The sequence below is a fragment of the Mchenga conophoros genome, linkage group LG14 (assembly GCF_057382185.1).
Source record: "Mchenga conophoros isolate Kocher_MC1m ecotype Shallow Benthic linkage group LG14, M_conophoros_male_GT1.1, whole genome shotgun sequence".
Taxonomy (NCBI): Eukaryota; Metazoa; Chordata; class Actinopteri; order Cichliformes; family Cichlidae; genus Mchenga; species Mchenga conophoros.
Genome location: NC_140539.1, coordinates 32,264,689 through 32,283,878, shown reverse-complemented (window position 1 = coordinate 32,283,878; position 19,190 = coordinate 32,264,689). Strand labels below are relative to the sequence as shown.

The 19,190-nt window shown below is 39.0% G+C and overlaps 5 protein-coding genes across 6 annotated transcripts in view; all 5 read right to left on the bottom strand.

Moving 5' to 3' along the window:
* Window positions 1–4,099, bottom strand: part of LOC146560127 (glutamate receptor ionotropic, kainate 1) — a 33,991-nt gene extending 29,892 nt beyond the window's left edge. For both annotated transcript variants that reach the window (XM_085243984.1, XM_085243983.1), the window contains exon 1: window positions 3,680–4,099. In XM_085243984.1, coding sequence (XP_085100110.1) covers window positions 3,680–3,770 — 91 coding nt within the window. In that variant the 5' untranslated portion in view covers window positions 3,771–4,099. The remainder of the gene's footprint in view (window positions 1–3,679) is intronic.
* A 1,862-nt stretch (window positions 4,100–5,961) lies between these two features.
* Window positions 5,962–7,748, bottom strand: LOC146560126 (claudin-8-like). The gene has a single exon (XM_085245039.1). It carries the CDS (start codon window positions 7,746–7,748, stop codon window positions 6,699–6,701), a length of 1,050 nt encoding a protein of 349 aa, XP_085101165.1. The 3' UTR covers window positions 5,962–6,698.
* A 279-nt stretch (window positions 7,749–8,027) lies between these two features.
* On the bottom strand, window positions 8,028–10,374 carry cldn8.1 (claudin 8.1). Its single transcript, XM_085243982.1, has one exon. The coding sequence runs from the start codon at window positions 10,293–10,295 to the stop codon at window positions 9,513–9,515; it is 783 nt and encodes a 260-aa protein (XP_085100108.1). The 5' UTR covers window positions 10,296–10,374; the 3' UTR covers window positions 8,028–9,512.
* Window positions 10,375–11,588: 1,214 nt separating this feature from the next.
* cldn8.2 (claudin 8.2) lies at window positions 11,589–13,057 on the bottom strand. The gene has a single exon (XM_085243981.1). The coding sequence runs from the start codon at window positions 12,970–12,972 to the stop codon at window positions 12,085–12,087; it is 888 nt and encodes a 295-aa protein (XP_085100107.1). The 5' UTR covers window positions 12,973–13,057; the 3' UTR covers window positions 11,589–12,084.
* An 824-nt stretch (window positions 13,058–13,881) lies between these two features.
* Window positions 13,882–15,415, bottom strand: LOC146560123 (claudin-17-like). The gene has a single exon (XM_085245038.1). It carries the CDS (start codon window positions 15,143–15,145, stop codon window positions 14,456–14,458), a length of 690 nt encoding a protein of 229 aa, XP_085101164.1. The 5' UTR covers window positions 15,146–15,415; the 3' UTR covers window positions 13,882–14,455.
* Window positions 15,416–19,190: the final 3,775 nt, after the last annotated feature.

Sequence of the window (19,190 nt, the reverse complement as noted above, 5' to 3'; positions counted from 1 at the left end):
GCAAGCAGGGTGTCTCTAAGCAAGGCTAACCCACCATCAACCATCCAGACAACTGAAGTGAAGAGCAGATCTCAGGGTATTTTTTGGGGGGGAGGGGGAAATGGTTTTAAATTAGCTAAAGTATATATATATGATTGAAAATTCAGTCCAGGCTTTTTAATTAAGATCTCACAAAAACACTCTGTGTATATCACCAGAAAATAATTGAAGTTTGCTTCGTCCAAGGCTCTAACAGCTGGCGTCAAGTGAAGATTCAGTGCTTCTTTTGTCTCTTTAGGAAGACATTATTAAAGTTGCACATATAGTCCAGGAATCGTCTGAAAGATGTGGAAATCAGAAAAGCTTTGAATGCTTGTCAGTGCAATAGACAATGACGCATCTGTTCCTTTGTTTGGTGGAAAATCTTTACCACAGCCTCAGATCCAAACAGAGCATCAAATTGGAGTCCAGCTGATATAGACACTTTTGTTCGAGTTTGTGTTTTATAAAAACATGTACCCTTTAACACACAGCAACAGTGATATACATATTTTCCATTAACTACTAATTTTATGTTAAAATGGTTAGAGATCAAGATATGTGGCTAATAAATGTGTATCTTTTATGAAATTGATCTTTTCGCTTTTGCAGCAGACATATACAAGCCTTTAGACGATGCTGTGTGTTTGTTTGGCTCAGTGTATCTTTATAGTATTTTGAATATCTACATTTCATAACTTCAAACCAGTCATGACAGTCAGTTCTCAAATATAATACTGATAAATTGGAAGACAAATAAGTGTTTGTTTGCAGATGACGCATGAATCAGTGCTCCCTCTCAACAGGTTAACAGATGAAGGGACAAGAAAGGATCATTTATACTTTTATAAAGATTAAACGATAGAGCAGAAATCACTAGAAATATTTTCCTCCCAAAATTGTGAATATCCAGTAGGGAAGCTTTCAAATGTGAGTCCTGAGAATTAAAAAAAGAAACAACCTATGAATAGTTACCATTAATTTGTGTATGATATAATTTTCAGGATCACTGAGCTTCCGTCTCATCCTTAATAGGCCAGACAATGGTTTGGGGTAATGTATGCTAGGAGGTCACAAAAACAAAAGATTCTGCTTATGCTGCAGGCGGAAACCTTTAGGCTGATCCTTATTATAGGCTTCCTCACTTCAGTGCAGACAGCAAGAAAAATAACCGGGTTCAGGTTCTGGCAACAGGATGGACTTGATTTTAATCCAGAAACCCGCTGACATTGAGACAGTGTCCTTCAAATAATTATTTTAATCCACTTTTTGTATTATTTTTTTTGTGACCGTGCAATAATCACATGAAGGAGAGTCTTTTAAGGCAGAGGAACACAATGACGTAGTGTTGTGCTTTCTTCCTTCTCCCCATCCTGGGCCAGTTCCCAAAGAGACCTCCCGCCCCCACCCCAACAACACCACCAGCACCACTCCAACCTGGAGCTATGCCAGACTGTGAATGAATGAGAAGGTCCTCACAGCCTACTATGTTTGTTTGATGTAGAGCACTGAGGTCTCTCTGTTTATGTGAAAGATCCTTGCGATTCACTAGGAAACATTCAAAATGAATAAACATATAAGTAATCTTCTATATTAATACAGCCAGAGTAATACTCTACCAGATTTAAAAACTGTATACTGGAATATATATACTTCATCAAATTATAATTCAGTTGTTGATCTGAGCTGGTGCCACATTTCTCATTATATGGACTGAGCTATAAATACACAAATGAAACATAATGTATCAGAAAGTAATCATTAAGTATGCAAGCAAGAGGAGAAAAATAAATTTAACAAAAGGGAAAGTAAACAGAAGGCCCAGCTACATCTGTTAATTCTGTGTTGATTCTGTGCTCTCCCCAGTGATGAGATTTGGTCACTGCCTAAGTACCATATTTGGGGAAGAGACTTAATGCATAAAGAAGATTAGAGTTAGTTGTTTAAGGGCTTGGAGCACAAGATTTACCATTATTACCAGTCCCAGTGAAAAAAGTGGGAGCCTGTCACAATCTGATGCAGACGCTAGCCAAGACGGAGAAATGTTAATTGAGCCAAGCCACACACCATATGGGAGGGATTATGATGTGTGTGGGTCATGAAGAGAATGACAAAGATTAGGTGGCCTTTGAGAGTGATAGATGATTGAGAGATTAACAATATAGAGCACAGATCGGGACTGTTGAAACCAGGAAGTCACACCGACTTCTTAGCCTTTTAAAGTTATGCAACACCACGTTTATTATATTCTTTTAAAAATTTGAATATATATTCAAATTCAGAGTTGCTGCAGGCATTAAGTAAAACGACGCGTCCTTAGGGCTAAATTTTAAAAGCCATTTTTGTGATGCAATCTTCTAACCCATGTGAATAACCAATGGGAGAAGAGCAAAGAGCCCGAAAGTATTAATTTGCAGCAAACACCGGCTCATTGTTCCAAAGTTACATCAGAGATCAAAGGGGGGATACTGAAGCAAGAGCTCTGTTTGTTTAATTACAGGCACAGAGGGAAATTGAAATTACTCTTCTTGTCAACCCTCAAAGGCTTAACAGACAGCTTTGGACTCAGATCCACATTTACAGATGTCACTGGCCATGTTGACAGCAAGATATATATATATATATATATATAAGTTTTGCTGAATTGCCCACTCTTTATTCTTTAGTGATGTATCAATTTCACAGTGCTGTGTGCCAAGGAGAACATTATGCCAACAGTATATGCTTTCAGATGTAGCAGTAGGCCAACTTAATCACCCGTCTCTCCTCCTGTTCTTTGCTGTCAACATGGAAGGAAAAGAGAGAGAAAGAGAGACTCTGCCATTGGTCAACCAAAGTGGATTAACACAATTTTGATTAAAAAAAAAATAAAAAATTTCATTTGAATAACCTACAGCTCGGTCCGCAGTACCCTCTCTTGGAGTAAGAAAAAAAAAAATACAGTAATAAAAATTATAAGGTTATTGCACAAACATCACAACAGGTGAATAAAGTTGAATATGTCTTTTTTTTTTTTTTTTTGACAATGCTTTGTACTCAGTGCATGCTAGGCAACTTAGTGAGCGACAGTTACATGATGGCAAGATGCAACAACAACTGCACATTCAAAATTTGCTCCTAAAAACAACATATGTGATGTGCCTCGATCTTGTTTGGCTCTATGGTATTTAACTTGTGGTCGAGGGTATCAGGATTCAAAAGCGATTCAACTACAGTAACTGAGATGTACATTTGCAATGAACAGACATCATTTCACAAATCTTGGCCGTAATTGAATTTGCCTTCTTTGTTCTTTTAAAAAAAATGAAACAACATGCTGCACTCGCACTGAGAGAGATTAAGAATGCCTTGCATTACGAGAAACCACAAAACTGTATTTATATATTTTATGTATTCATTTAATTATTTAGGTGCCATTCTATAGGGAAAATACATTTTAACAATTCCAATCAGTGTTGCACAGAAAGTATTGCCAATTTTTCAAGGCTCTAGCTTGAAATCCTTGATACATAATATTTTTTTACCCCAGTGGGAAATGAGATGCAACCCAGACTGCATAATAACTGGGTCAGCGATGGAAAAAGCTGACGAGCGCAGTGGCAGCCAACATGTTAACAGTTATTATATAAATATTTATGACATGGACACTTTTACCACTTACCAATTCTCAGGACTTGCTGCGAAGTGAGCCAAAACTCTGCCATAAAGTACAGCAGCGAAAATAACAGTCCCTTCCTTTTCACCATGGTCATTCCTCCAGAGCTGAATTTAACATTTATGGCAAATTTATTTTTCTTTTTTCCCCTTAGTAATTCATGCTGATAACCTGCCAGTCCTTGTATCCGTAACGAAAATAAACTGGCATCCGACCCATATCCATCCCTCACACATTGTGGTGAGAAAAAGAAACAACACAACCACACACTCCACTTGAAGTTGTCACTGATCAAAAGATTTGATCAGATTTTTCCATTCTAGGATCCTTTGTATGCCTGTAAGGTTTTGTTTCCCATATTCACTGTCCAGATAGCCTTCTTATCATGTTTTTCCCGGTGCACACTTGAATTGTAGGCTGCAACTGAGGAGGAGGACCGCACTGGGCTCCTGTTGTCAAGTAAGCAGCAACGGGAAACAGCTTCTGCTTACAAATTTCACAATAAAAGATGAAATGGAAATCAATTTGGAACCATACAGAAGATGAACAACATTCTTTTATTTAATTTAACAAAGAATAGAAATCAAATAATAATGTAACACATACATACATTTTTCCCCCAATAAAATACATAGCCATGAATGTCCCTCATTTTTATACTGAGCAAAGTGTGTTTTTATTTTCCCGAGGCTTTAATCACATAAATATGTTGATGACTCATTTGGCATCCTCTGTCCGAAACACCTTTTATTTCAGTGCTTTAATTCTGAAATCAAATTCGCCTCGTTTCCGCTGTCGCTCACTGTGTCATCGGCTCACTCGACACAGTTGAAGATCCTTCCCATACAGGCGCTCAACTGAGGGCACTGCCAAGCCGCTGATCCGCAAACATGGATACGTCCTGAAGATTAACTTCAAATCTGGCAACATTCGACCTCGACAAGATCTCTGCTTTGGTACACCGAGGAATGATTAAATCTTTGGTCCAGTCCTGATGGAAACGCAAATCTAATCTCCATACTGGTCGTTGACGCTCCCTTGAAGATTAACTACCTCAAACCGTTCAACTGCCGCGGTCTTGTAGTTAAATAAAATGTGTTCAGGTTACCTTGATACTCTTTGCTTTATTCCTTGAGGAAGAGTGGCTTGAGATTTGAAGTGGCCATTCTGAACCAAGAATGTCTGATGGGTTTCTTGAGATTAGTGTAATTACTATATTTTTGATTATCAGTAAATTGGCTAAATTAGAGAGTGATATTTAAGCTGTTTTTTTTTCCCACTCACAAAGTAAAAGCTCAATATCCTCAACTGTAAAGTACTCTTTAAAATTCATTTTCTAGTAAGTAAAATGTAATGAATTTATCACAATGTCAAATAAAATAGTTTACGTACATCCAACAGCATACATGTTATGGACATATTTTAACATGAGACTTCCAAAACTGATGATCAAAAAAAATCTCTTGTTGTGGCTGAACATGTGAATGGAGAACAAAAAGATACTGTTGCTTGACCATGGATAGTTTTTGCTTTGCTTTAAGCTTAATCCTGGTGCTCCCTCCCCCCCCAATTTATTCCTATATTATGATATTTAGCTTCATAATATGTGTCTCTTCTTTATCTGGAGCTCGCCAACTTAAAAAACTGCACTGGAAAGATCTCTGGTGTCATCTAGTGGTGATATGATGTCAGTATAGAAAATTTGTTTTGAAGATTTGCATTGTGAAGAGATTTTAATTGCCAGCATGTATTCATAAAATATATAAGTATATACAGTACACAGTTTAACACATTTATTAGTCCACCACCTAATGCAAGATTTATGCCAAAGACGCCCTAAATTAATAGTGCTGGTGATTAACAAAATAATTTCTTATGTTTCTGTAATGGTTAATCCACCACTGTGTGGAAGGTTTTTAATTAAGATCGTATTTTAAAGCTAAAATATAACTATTTTTGTTTTATCGCTAAATTTTAAAATTCACTGATTTACAAAAAAGTAAATAATGATAATAAAACACATTTTATTATTAGAATGTTTAGAAATGCAAATTATTTGCTTGCTTGTTTTAGTGGTTGACTGTTATGCTCGATTAATTTCTGATTTCTCAAATAAGTCCAATGTGCGGTTCACAAATTTGTGTGAACCACACTTGTCTTTAGTTTCAAACAATCTTTTGTTACATATCTAAAATATTTAAAAAAAATATATATATATATAATATGCATGTCAAATTCATTTTTAGCAACTTTAATTTTTCATTGTTTTAGATTTTAATGTGGTTTGAGTTTTTAGTTAAGTAGTTTAGTTTAGTAGAGCTTTAAAACAAGGAATTTCATCATTACTTTTCTAGGAACATTTGCTTTTTTTTTTTTTTACCATAAAATATGTCTTCCATAATCAAACTTGCTCAAAATGCAGAAAGAAGAATTCAACGGGCTTCTGGGACCTCACAGAGCATATACCCTTAATCTACCCTCACTGCTATCTCTGGAAAAAAAAGGTTTTCCCTCTGGGAAATATAAACAGTTTATACACACCTACAGAGTGAAGTGTTGCATTAAAAAAAAAAACAAAAAAAAAACACCTGCCAGCTACTAACATTTGTAAATTAAAATGTGGTTTTAATGATCATTGCTAATCGAAATTACAGGCAAGCAATAATAATAACAAGTTATTTATACATCTGGCTGGTGGAAAACACATCATGATAGCAAAACACACACTGAGACATCGTGATAACGATAACAATTCTAGAGGTTTTTGAACAAATGGCTGCAAAAGGTTGCAAAACATTAAGCTATAACTTTCCATCCTGGTGATTTCTACAGAGGTTAAATGGTTTACAAAGGCTCATCTTTGTGTATACTAATAACAATGGTTGTGTCCCATTTGATAAAAGCAGACATTTTTTCCACAGTGCAAAACATTTAAAACAGTTATTAACAGTACAAAAACTTTAAACACACCGTTCAGTATTATTCAGTATATGCATTAGGATTAAACTCAGTTGTGGATTTTTCCTTATATGTATACACCACCTCTCATCTCACTGTAAGGCACTGATTGAGCTCTTGATTCTTTATATGTTATGAAAATAGGAGTCTGTGGAACTGGATGGAAGCTGGACTGGTAGGACGTGGTGGGAACATAAGTGAGTGAATATGGTATGGTGTTCTGACTCATGTATAAGGAGTTCTCTGGAGCATACAAGTTTCCACTGTGGTTAGAGCTCTGCACTGAGGGGTGATGAGACATACTGCCTTGATATAGCAGTGATGCGTTTTCCTGAGGAGTCAGATTATAGACAACAGGTGGGTTTAATACTGTTCCATTATTTGTCCTTACTGGAATGACAGTTTGCAGTGGCATTGCAGCGTTTTGTCCAACGGAACCAGTCGATCGAAGGCTGGACAGGGGATGATAATTCATCAGAGCTGGCCTATTGGGCGTTGGCTTATAACTAAGTAAGTTTGGTGGGTGATACATATCAAACGAGCCTTTGCCTTTGGGCAAACGGCGGCAGACAAACAACAGGGATGAGGCGAAAAGCACAGCACCTGTCACCCATCCAATGTAAAGAGCCTCTCCTAGCTCTCTTCTCTGGGCATCAATCAGCAAAGGATTGTAAAAATCTGTAATGATAACATGACCTGTCCACGACACTGGGATAAAGACACAGATGCACGCCATGAACTGCATAACCCCTGCAACCATCAATATAATGGTCTTAGCCCAATCATTACCCCGAATACAGGACACACATCGCATTCCTGCCAGAGCCACAAGAAGCCCCACCGCTGACAAGGCCACAGCAGAGCACATCAGACCCCTGGCAGCCTGTAATTCAGGGGGCAGATACAGCAGGGAGTCATAAACCTTACATTGCATTCTGATGTTGGCTTGTCTGTAGCAGTTCATCCATAGGCCTTCCCAGCGGGTTTCCATCACAATTATGTTTTCTCCGATGAACGCGGTCACCTTCCACATGGGCAACCCCGTGGTAGCCGAGGCACCGATCAAGCCAACCAAGCCCACGCATATTGCAGCTAGCTCTGAAGCACCTTGAATCATGGTTAAATCTCCAAAACTCCAGTTGTGGTTAAATCCAGAATTAGAATGGCTCTCATCCACAACAGTTGCTTGCTGTACGAGACAGTTTGTTATGGGTAAGAGGCCCTGCATTCACCTGATTGGTTTAGAGGGATGAGGGTAGCAGGAGGTCTGCTTATTTTGTGTTTATGGTTCTCAGATGATAGGGGTCAGTCATTACTTTCTCCAACACTGTACACACAAAACAAGACAACACCAAGCACTATTTTTATTTTATTTTAATTTTAATTATTTGCCATGTTTTCTTACTCTTTAGATGTGGTACAACCCAGAAGCAAACATTAATATGTGGTACAGTTTAGTACAGCGCATGTAGTTCTTATATTGTCCACAGGGGAGCAGAGATGACCTTAGAGGATAGTGAAATGAGGGGGATCTCACATAACACAGGCCAAATACAGTTTGTTCTAGATAGTTACAGTTTAGATGTCTAAGTTTAAATTATGTACAGAACTTGTCAACATGTATTCATTATGGCTTCAGAAATTATTGCGCGAAACCTCAAGCAACAATAAACACTACATTGTCCTTACGTCACAAGTATTTGCGTTACCCAACAGCAGTGACATTACTGTTTTATTTTGAAGTTCAAGTTGTACAGTTTACATTTGAACTTACTAAAACTGAAATTAAGCGACCTGTTCGATTAAGAAGTCGTATTCTATTGAACAGAGACAGAAATGTTTAACACAGTCTGCTTGGTTTTCTATTCAAAGTGACTTGCAAATTTGGATCATATGATTATGCCGTTGTCTCAATGCTTTCTTTGTAACTATCTGGCTATGCTGCCACACCTTAAGCAAGTAGCCTTAACCCAGTATCTTGTTTTTATGTAACTATTTCCTCTTTACCCGGCCAACTTAAACAGATTCAGGATTTTTTTGGTTAAGCAAACACCATAAACGCCATAAACGTCCTAGTTTGGGAGGTATTTTAGATAGATGCATTTACTTTCCAGTGAAATTCTCATAATGAAAAATGAAAACTGTTTCTTCTTTTCATTTCACACATGAAGCGTTATGTGTTTGTTGGTCTTTTCTTGTACTACTTCTACACCTGCCATCATTTAGTTATTACTTTTGATTTGAATACTAGTTGAAACTGATTAGTAACGATTAACAAAAAAAAAAAAGAAGAAACAGAATGTGACAATGTGACAATGAGAGACTATTTGTGCCACAGAGATGAGTTTGAGCTGTTTCTTTTCTTTTTTAGCAGCACAGCTCAGACACAGTTAAGAAATATTTTTTGAAATGACTAAAGCTTTAACCCTCTCAAGGCAGGCGTTGCAGATTTGCAACAGTTAAAAGCTAACAACCTGATTACCCCACATGCATATTTTATGAGTTTTTTTTACTCACAAGTACCACTGCAGGTATTCTTTTGTGCATTAGCAACAAAAACTTAATTTGAGCCTGAGAGGGTTAAATGTAGTTACAACTACGCTTGTTTTTCAGAGATGACATGTCCCATTAACAAAGTGCATGTTTTACAGTAAGTCAACTTTTTAATAATTTTCAGTGGTTAAAGATTGAATTAAATTGTTATATACAGCATAAATGTACACTTTTTTTTAAGCATTTGTATAAAATATAAGGCTGTTAGTATAAAATTGAATTAATACACATAATTCAGTAGAAATGGTGTATTGGTTCACACACATTTTCTCTTAAACCTGAAATGCAGTTTCTGATCAATTAAAAAAACAAAAATAAAAATAAGTGTTTACAGAAACGCCACCCCACTGTGTGCACTGTGTACAGAGGGATATCTGGACTGGTAACTGTAGACAGACGATGGGTATCTTGATAGCATTGGCTGAGATCGTGGTTGGGGAAGCGTCATCAGTTGTTGAGGCTGTAGAGGCTGTAGTGGCTGTTGAGGGTAGACCGAATAGTCTGAGGCCTTGGAGTATAGGTATCGCTCTGAATCTTTGTCATCCGACTGTATATTACAGCAAATAAAAATGCATCCTCCAGCAAACAAGAAAGCCGAAGTTACCCAGCCAATGTAGAGAGCTGCTCCAAGCTCTCTCCGCTGGGCATCGATCAGCAAGGGGTTGTAGAAGTTAGTGATGATGACGTGACCCGTCCAGGAGACGGGGATGAGGACACAGAAGCAACCCAATATGATCATGCTACCAGCAATGATGAGAACCAGCCGCTTAGCTCGATCATTGTTTTGGATGCATGATGTGCACTGCATGCCTATCAGACTGATCAGCACACCAAGACCACTCAGTGCCAGAGAGCAGCACATAAGCCCCCTTGCCGCCTGCAGGTCAGGAGTCAGGGCCAGGAGAGAGTCGTACACTTTACACTGCATCCTGAAGCTTGCCTGTTGGTAGCAATTCATCCACAAGCCCTCAAACAGAGTCTCAAACACGATGATATTGTCTCCAATGAAGGCTGTGACGCGCCACATAGGCATTCCTGTAGTTGCTGCTGCCCCGATCAGCCCGATTAGGGATACTAAAAGACCCACAATCTCCAGTGCTGAGTTTGCCATCCTGTTCTTCACTTACTCATCCAAGCTCAGAAGAGCAATAGTGTGCGGACACAGTGTAACTGCTGTAGGAAGCAGTAGGTTTTCTCTGTGGAGTGGCTTTGCATCCCGATGGAGGAGGAGCAGATTCATGTTTACCTGTACACCCTCCTCCCTGTGGACATAACACCAGAATGGGAGGTAGTGGGAATTGTGACATGTTGCTAGGAAACTGAATCCCTTGGGCCTTTAATTCTTTGTACAGCAACCCAGTAGCTGCTCTAAGCTTCCCCCTTTGTTTACTCAGAAGTCTCAGTTTACATTCTTGGACTTCGGTTTAAAAGAAGACAAAACGACGAGGTGTTTCTTAACAATGGGGGCATGTTCAGAATCGTCAAATGTATCACTGGTAAACATACTCTGTTAATGTATTACCAGTTATAGTTACAGATCAAAAATCAGTTCTGATTCACTTCCTGTTTATTACTTCATCTTTATTTTTAATCATTTACTGCTATTGTGGAGGGCCTCATGGTACATGGGCATGTAGGGGAACTGGAGACACAAAATAACAGCAATGGACAAAACTCTTTGTCCCCCATTTTTGTAAAGCACACTGTTAAAGACAGGAGCGCACAACAGACAAGACAAACAGTGGGGTCGGGGGAAGTCTGCTTCTGTGTGTGTATGAAAGATATGAGAGATGTGTAGTTTTAACAGAATATGAGTAGTAGTAGAACGGCGGGGGGGAAAAGAACAAAGTATGGCAAATTATGACAAATATTCAACATTTTTTTTTATACATTTGATAAGTACATTTTAGAAGTACCGTGAAAAGGAAACAATTTGTACGTGCATGTGTGCGTTTGTATATTTTTTAAATATTCTTATATATTTTGGTTTGCTTTAAGGGTCTCAAATGTTACACATGCATGACTGTCAGTACTGGATTTCTTGTCTGGGTCTCTTGTGTCACTCTCCTCTCAGGGAAAAAAAAAAAAAAAGCAACCAATTCCTGTTTGGTTGAAATAAAGTCACCTGGTAGGTTTGTACAGTGGGTGGATCTGTGTAAACAGCCGGGTTTTACTAGTTTAGGCACATTTCCACACACTACAATAGAAATGACATATATTTCCATTTGCTCACTAGTGAGTGAAGAAAGTGCAGTTTCAGTTGGAGGTTTTGGGAATTTACAACAAATTTAAGATCATTTGTCAGCACTGAAACACTGCTTACATTATAATGCACCTTTAACTTCTTGATCAGCTATGTACTGTTGTGTTAGACATTGGGGAAAAAAATACAACAAGATTCTCTTTTACAAGCCATTTACTTTATTAGGAAAAAAACAAATTTGGCCAGATATTTTGGCCAGCATTTTGAAAAAACTTGTATGTAATATTTTAATTTATAACAGTGTTGAAAACAAATCACTGGTTTACAATCTGAAAAAAGGGCCTAGTTGACAATTTGTTCTTGGAGAGCAAGTCAGAAACTGTAAAGAACGCAATATCAACATGCAATTGTTGTAACATTAACAGATGTAATAGATTACACATACTGTGCTAGAATATAATTTAGTGTGAGTTAAGCAAAAGGGTTAAAAAAAAAAACCCCAAACAAGGAATATAGAAATCCAGCAGTTTGTCAGCATCGAAACACATTCAAGTCCATAATGATTCGGAGTATTTGCAGTACACTTTGATAAGTAAAGAAATATCCCGATTGTTTCAAGTGAACGACAGTTAATCAGTTCTCCTCATCAAATGTGCCAAATTTTGGCAAGTTTATTTTAAAAAAAGTCCAAAAATCTTTAGTATTGACTTGGTGCGTATATCACAGATCCTGGTGGGGCTGCAGAGTAAGCAGGCTGGTAGGTATATGCTGGCTGGTAGGTGTATGCTGGCTGGTTGGTGTATGCGGGTTGGTAGAAGCTTCCTGTGGGGTTGTATTGAAACCTTTCATCTGGATCTTGGGTGCGGGGAGCATGGCGGCAAAGCAGGATCACTCCGGCACTGAAAAGCAACGCTGAAGTCACCCAGCCAATGTAAAGGGCCTCCCCGAGCTCTCTACGCTGGGCATCAATCAGTAGAGGGTTGTAAAAATCTTGGATGATGACATGGGCTGTCCAGGACACGGGAATTATGGTTGTAAGGCAACCCATGAGGAACAGGCAGCCACCAGCCACAAGAACAATATGCTTGGTACGAGCCCGGTGGTCCACCACTTTTGTGCATTTCATCCCCACTGCTGAAACAATAAGGGCGAAGGTGGTCAGAGCCACAGAGCTGCACATCAGACCCCTGGCAGCCTGGAGATCAGGAGGCAGAAACAGCAGGGAATCGTACACTTTACATTGCATTCTGATGTTGGCTTGTCTGTAGCAGTTCATCCACAAACCCTCCCAGCGGGTCTCCATGACAATAATGTTCTCCTGAATAAAGGCTGTTACCTTCCACATCGGCAGGCCCGTCACAGCGGAAACGCCAATTAGTCCAATGAAGCCAATGATGAGAGCTACTACCTCACAGCAGATAGCATTTCGTTGCTTCCGTTTTTCAATTTTCTTCTTTTCCTCATATACAGAGTCCCCATATTCTCCGTACTCTCCATTTGTCAGCGCCGGCTTCCCATCGTAGTAACTGCCAACATAAGATTGAGGTGGCTTGCTGTAGCCACTGTAAGCAGTGTAAGTGGCCATTCTGGTTAACACAGAAAGCTTAATCTCAACCTTCTGGTGCACTTATACAGCTGAAGAGAAAAATCTGAGAACAACAACAAGTTGAGGAACTTATACACCCACAAAAACTATGCTAATGATGCAATGCAGCCTTACTGGTTAAGCTGCTTCAGAGCCATCAGATAAATGGCGAGACACAAAGGAGTGCTGCTTGTTTTGAATACCTCCAGTACTAATGATCAGTCGTTAGTTTTTAGTTATTAAAAATCACTAAATCTTGTTACCACAGTAACATCAAGGTTTAATCAACATCATATTTAAAAAAAAAAATCAAGCAAAAAAAGTCAAAGTTAATGAAAAGTATGTAAGATATTTTTAATACTACACGGAAATACTTGACGTAATTTTAGAGAACATTTAGCATAGGGAAAATGTATTGTGAACATACGATGTAATATCTCAGTACTATTACATGTGCTAACTTAAAATTAACTAATGCAATGTGTGGCCAGTTTTATCATTTGAAAGGATTTGCCAGATAAAAAAGACTTGCTATAAATGTTGAAAAAATGAATAAAACTAATATAACAACTGTAGCATCCAACTACACTAATGGGCGTAGGAAACGACTCCATCTCACAAACAGAAAGCTGATGGGTGGATGATCACAGATGTGAAACGCACTGCTTCTCTACACGTAAGACGAGCTGATGAAAAGGTGTCGCACAAAGAAACCTGAGAGGGAGGGCCTTTTGTCATTATCACACAGGGTCGTTCCCTTGTTGCAGCCACAGAAACATTTTAGTTTCTGTTCTGTCAAATGTGAAAATGAGGCACTTCTTCATTGGCTGTTTTCACTTTTCCACCTTAGGTTTTTAGTACAAGAAAAATACCTGAATGGAGTGTTGGTCAAGTATTTGCTTTCCACAAAAAAGTAGAAATTCTATGAATTGAATCACACAAACAAACTGAATTAAAGATTTTAATAAATTATCTGTTCACTTGGTTGGCGGGATTATTAGATCATGAAATATAATGAAATAAGACAGGGAAGCAGTTGCATTTGTCATGTCTCAGATGAGAAATTCATCATTAAGCACAACAAAAATGACTTAAATAAATACAGAAAATACAGACTTGCAGCCAAAAAAGTACTTAAAAACAGTGATGACATTCTCAGGGTCATTGGAGTAAGAGCTGCATTAAGATTGAAGTTGATCGGTGATAGCCACTGCAAGCAGTGTATTGTTGATCAGTGATAATATAGATTTGCCAAAAATTATATTACTTTAAACACAGGCAATGTTGTTTATTCGTGTACAGCATATTAACCAAATATTTTTGCTGCATCTGTAAACCAAACAGTGCAGACAAGACAAATGCATAGTACAATAGAACATGGTTACATATTGATTTAAATATATCATTGCAAATAAAACACATGTTGCTCGTAAATATACGGAGAGACATCTAATATGCAATTAGTACACTGCAGTACAGTTATTTACACATATTCCTGATTTGTATGAAAACTAGATTTCGCTCTTGAAAAGTCAACACTGTCCGCCTTCTGTTCATTCCTTTTCACCATATGATATGCTTCAATGTAGCGCTGATCTTCCTTTGCACTGCGTTTGCTGTACCTAACCAGCACAATGATCCCGGTGATTAGCAAAACACCAGAAGTGGCCCAGCCAATGAAGAGGGACAATCCCAGCTCCCGCTTCTGAGCATCCAGCGTTGTCGGGTTATAGAAGTTACTGATGACAGTATGGGCCACCCAGCTTACGGGGATGAGTGTGGTCAAAAAGGAAAGTAGAAACAGAATCCCTCCTAATGCATAGGTGATATTCTTACTCTTTAAATTGTCACCACAACAGCTGCTCTTCTGGATCCCGAATCCTGTGAGCAACAACGAGATGAAAGCCAGGACTATGGAGACACACATGAGCCCCCTCGCTGCCTGCAGCTCTGGTGGGAGAATTAACAGCGAGTCATACACCTTGCACTGGATGTTGATGTTAGCCTGTCGGTAGCAGTTCATCCACAAGCCCTCTAAGAGCTCCTCCATGACGATGATGTTGGCACCGATGAAGGCAGAAACCCTCCAATGGGGCAGACAAGTGGTGACTATTGTCCCACATAAGCCCAGGGCGCCCAGGACCAGTGCTAAAATCTCAGATTTTGCCTGCATTGTTTGGAAGGATAAAGTTTCGTCTCTCGTCTCTTGTCTAATGAAAACACTGCCCAGTGCACCTCTTTTACAAAGCTTTAAAACTGCGATACTATCAGCATTCCTGTAATGTTATCATACTGGTTTCGGAGGTCTGGAGACTGGCTAGGCCACTCCAGGACTTTCAAATGCTTCTTACGGAGCCACTCCTTTGTTGCCCGGGCGGTGTGTTTTGGATCATTGTCATGTTGGAAGACCCAGCCTCGTTTCATCTTGAAAGTTCTCACTGATGGAAGGAGGTTTTGGCTCAAAATCTCACGATACATGGCCCCATTCATTCTGTCCTTAACACGGATCACTTGTCCTGTCCCCTTGGCAGAAAAACAGCCCCATAGCATGATGTTTCCACCCCCATGCTTCACAGTAGGTATGGTGTTCTTGGGATGCCACTCAGTATTCTTCTTCCTCCAAACACGACGAGTTGAGTTTATACCAAAAAGTTCTACTTTGGTTTCATCTGACCACATGACATTCTCCCAATCCTCTGCTGTATCATCCATGTGCTCTCTGGCAAACTTCAGACGGGCCTGGACATGCACTGGCTTCAGCAGCGGAACACGTCTGGCACTGCGGGATTTGATTCCCTGCCGTTGTAGTGTGTTACTGATGGTGACCTTTGTTACTTTGGTCCCAGCTCTCTGCAGGTCATTCACCAGGTCCCCCCGTGTGGTTCTGGGATCTTTGCTCACCGTTCTCATGATCATTTTGACCCCACGGGATGAGATCTTGCGTGGAGCCCCAGATCGAGGGAGATTATCAGTGGTCTTGTATGTCTTCCATTTTCTGATGATTGCTCCCACAGTTGATTTTTTCACACCAAGCTGCTTGCCTATTGTAGATTCACTCTTCCCAGTCTGGTGCAGGTCTACAATACTTTTCCTGGTGTCCTTCGAAAGCTCTTTGGTCTTGGCCATGGCGGAGTTTGGAGTCTGACTGTTTGAGGCTGTGGACAGGTGTCTTTTATACAGATGATGAGTTCAAACAGGTGCCATTCATACAGGTAACGAGTGGGGGACAGAAAAGCTTCTTACAGAAGACGTTACAGGTCTGTGAGAGCCAGAGATTTTCCTTGTTTGAGGTGACCAAATACTTATTTTCCACCCTAATTTACGAATAAATTCTTTACAAATCCTACCATGTGAATTCATGGATTTTTTTTTCACATTCTGTCTCTCACAGTTGAAGTGTACCTCTGGTGCAAATTACTGACCTCTGTCATCATTTTAAGTGGGGGAACTTGCACAATCGGTGGCTGACTAAATACTTTTTTGCCCCACTGTAGCTTGCCATCACCAGTGTGTGAATGTGTGTGTGAATGGGTGGATGACTGGATATGTAAAGCGCTTTGGGGTCCTTAGGGACTAGTAAAGCGCTATACAAATACAGGCCATTTACAGGCCATTTTACTATACAGTGGCAGCTTGTAAAATTCTTATAAGATTGGTTTGGGTCTTATGTGTTATAAATATATTCCAAGGCCACCCAAACAAAGCCTGGAGTAACTAGACTAAGTATTACAAGTAATACAAGCCTTGAAGTGAACAGCAATGAATTAGCCTGTTGAATATTGAAAAAAATCCAAGAAAAAATTTATGTTTAGTCATTCTCAGAAGCAACGCATTCACTGTTTTCAATGCAAGCCCACATACAGATGATTACATCCAGATGGTCCCATTTCCCTGCAACAAGAGCTCACATTCAAAGCTACATTTTTTGTGTATATAATACATCAGATGTAAGCAAAATGATCTGTTGTGGCCATTGAACCCGGTATTATTTACCACCTGTGATTGAAAGTATAGATTAATTTGTTCGTAGAAGGATGCTTTCTAGACATTTAAGTCGATTTTGTTTTCCTGAATTGTGCCAGGTATTTGGCACGATTTACAAGGGAGACTGTCCGTCTGATTTCAGGTAAAGAGGGAAAAAAACAGCAGGGAATTACAAGGTGAAAAAACCACTCCTTTATTTAAACCTGGTCTAGGACGTGCAACGCCCTGCTGCTCACCTCGTTTCTGAGAAGCAGGTGAGACAAAGAATGACAGAGAGAGAGATGTAACAGGAGAGGTCATAAAACAGGAACAGAAACTGCAAAACCTGCTGGACAGGTTTGCTGAGTGATACCATCATCACATCCTCACCTGCTTTGAATGTAAACACGTATCCTCATAGGGAGAAACCTGCAGCTGTGAAGAAACCTATGTTGTAGTGTGTATTCACAGCTGTGAATTTTGATTTTAGATCAATTTTAATTAAAAAATGTATATAGATTAAATATAGAAAATATAGATTCAACTCAGATAAAATGGTACAAGATTGTAGATGCAGTGTGGCACCTGTTGAATGTAAATATGACTACACATTCCAGGAAGAAGGCTGATAATTCTTTTACTGCTTCAACTGAAATGAGTTAGTCTTTAAATTTGGTAAAACAGTTACTAGAGTAATCATTCTCATAAAGCTAAATAAGATGGCTTATGGTTTCTTGTATATAGATTATAAGATGGGGAAAAAAAACTATAACTAAATTAGAAAAATCTGTGATAAATTTAAAATCTCAGTGTTTGTGAGCATTAACCTCTCAGTATTTTCTGCATTTCATTATGGTTAAAAACATGTGGACTCCCTTGTTCTACAGTATAGTACCGTATAAACTGCAGTTGCATAATATTACTATTACTCCTAATATTTTTATTATTAGTAAAAACAATAAAACAAATTAACCAATGTGCATACAGCAAAATATTTTTTTCAGGAACATCAGAACTAAAACACAAAGGCTTGACACCAATACTGAGCCTCCAAGTAAGCGCTGGCACATAAACATCACACGAAACAACCGCATACGTCAGAGTGGAAAATGGGTGCTTGCTTGGAGATGTTAAGTGTTATAAGTGGTGTATACAATTTTCTTTTACCCCAAAAGTGCTAATTTGTCAAATTTAGAGATATTAGTTCTTACTTAGATTACTCTAGAAACTTAGTTTAGTCTGCCTCTGGATGTTACACATAAAGCAGGTTCAGTGGATACCTAATCCGCAGCACCACCTGCTGATTTCTTTCGTTAGTCCATAAGTATTTGGAAAAGTGCACGATGTAATTTGTTTGTACTTCTGCTTCTTTTTCTTTTTTTTTAACTATATATGCAAAATGTAGTGCTGAGAAAAATTATTCTAGTGTAGAAAACCTCTCCAAGCTCCCTATGCTTGGCATTGATCAGCATTGGGTAACGTGACCTTTCGATGATAGAGGGATAAGGAACCTAATACAGCTCATTAGAATCATGAGGACCAACTGGTTAGCTTGCTGATTGTTTCAGATGCATGATGTCCACTGCAGACTCATTTGACTGAGCAGCAGGAGGCTAACCAATGCCAGAGAGCAGCACGTCAGCCCCCTTGCTGGCTGCAGCTCAGGAGTCAGGGCCAGGAGAGAAACATACACCTTACACTCCATCCTGAAGTTTGGGTGTCAGTAGCAGGAGCCACTGAAAGCAGGAAGCCAAACTGATCTTGCTAGCAATTACCAGCATTCAAATGGCGCATGAATAAACAGTGTACATTAGAGTGAGAAGCAGGCACCTCTTTAGGGATGTTACGCATTATCCACTGTTTGGTGAACTACTTCAAATGAAGACTTCCAATCTAAGTGTGGGCGATTGGGGAAGGACAAGACAATTATTTCTTATCTGTTGTATAAGAAACATTGCATAGTTTAAGATTCCAAATGTTCTGTGCTATCCATACAATATGAACCATATTTTAAGCCTTAATACCAAGCTTAAAATCTTGTTTTGCACTTAGTATTTTTAAAATCTAATGCAAGGCAAAGCCCTGTTTTATAGATTAGTAGAAATGTAGCATTGTTTGTCTTAAGACAATACACATAGAAGTAGGTTAAAAGGTACCTGGTACCTACTGCTACAGAACAGCCCCACCTGCTGACTTGTTTTTTGTGTTTTACGGTCCATAATTATTTCTTTAGCAATTACAGCTATTTTTGTACA

Bases quoted from the DNA above. Each gene is read 5' to 3' on its own strand.
- cldn8.1 (XM_085243982.1), bottom strand. From the start codon at position 10,295: ATGGCAAACTCAGCACTGGAGATTGTGGGTCTTTTAGTATCCCTAATC.
- cldn8.2 (XM_085243981.1), bottom strand. From the start codon at position 12,972: ATGGCCACTTACACTGCTTACAGTGGCTACAGCAAGCCACCTCAATCT.
- LOC146560126 (XM_085245039.1), bottom strand. From the start codon at position 7,748: ATGATTCAAGGTGCTTCAGAGCTAGCTGCAATATGCGTGGGCTTGGTT.
- LOC146560123 (XM_085245038.1), bottom strand. From the start codon at position 15,145: ATGCAGGCAAAATCTGAGATTTTAGCACTGGTCCTGGGCGCCCTGGGC.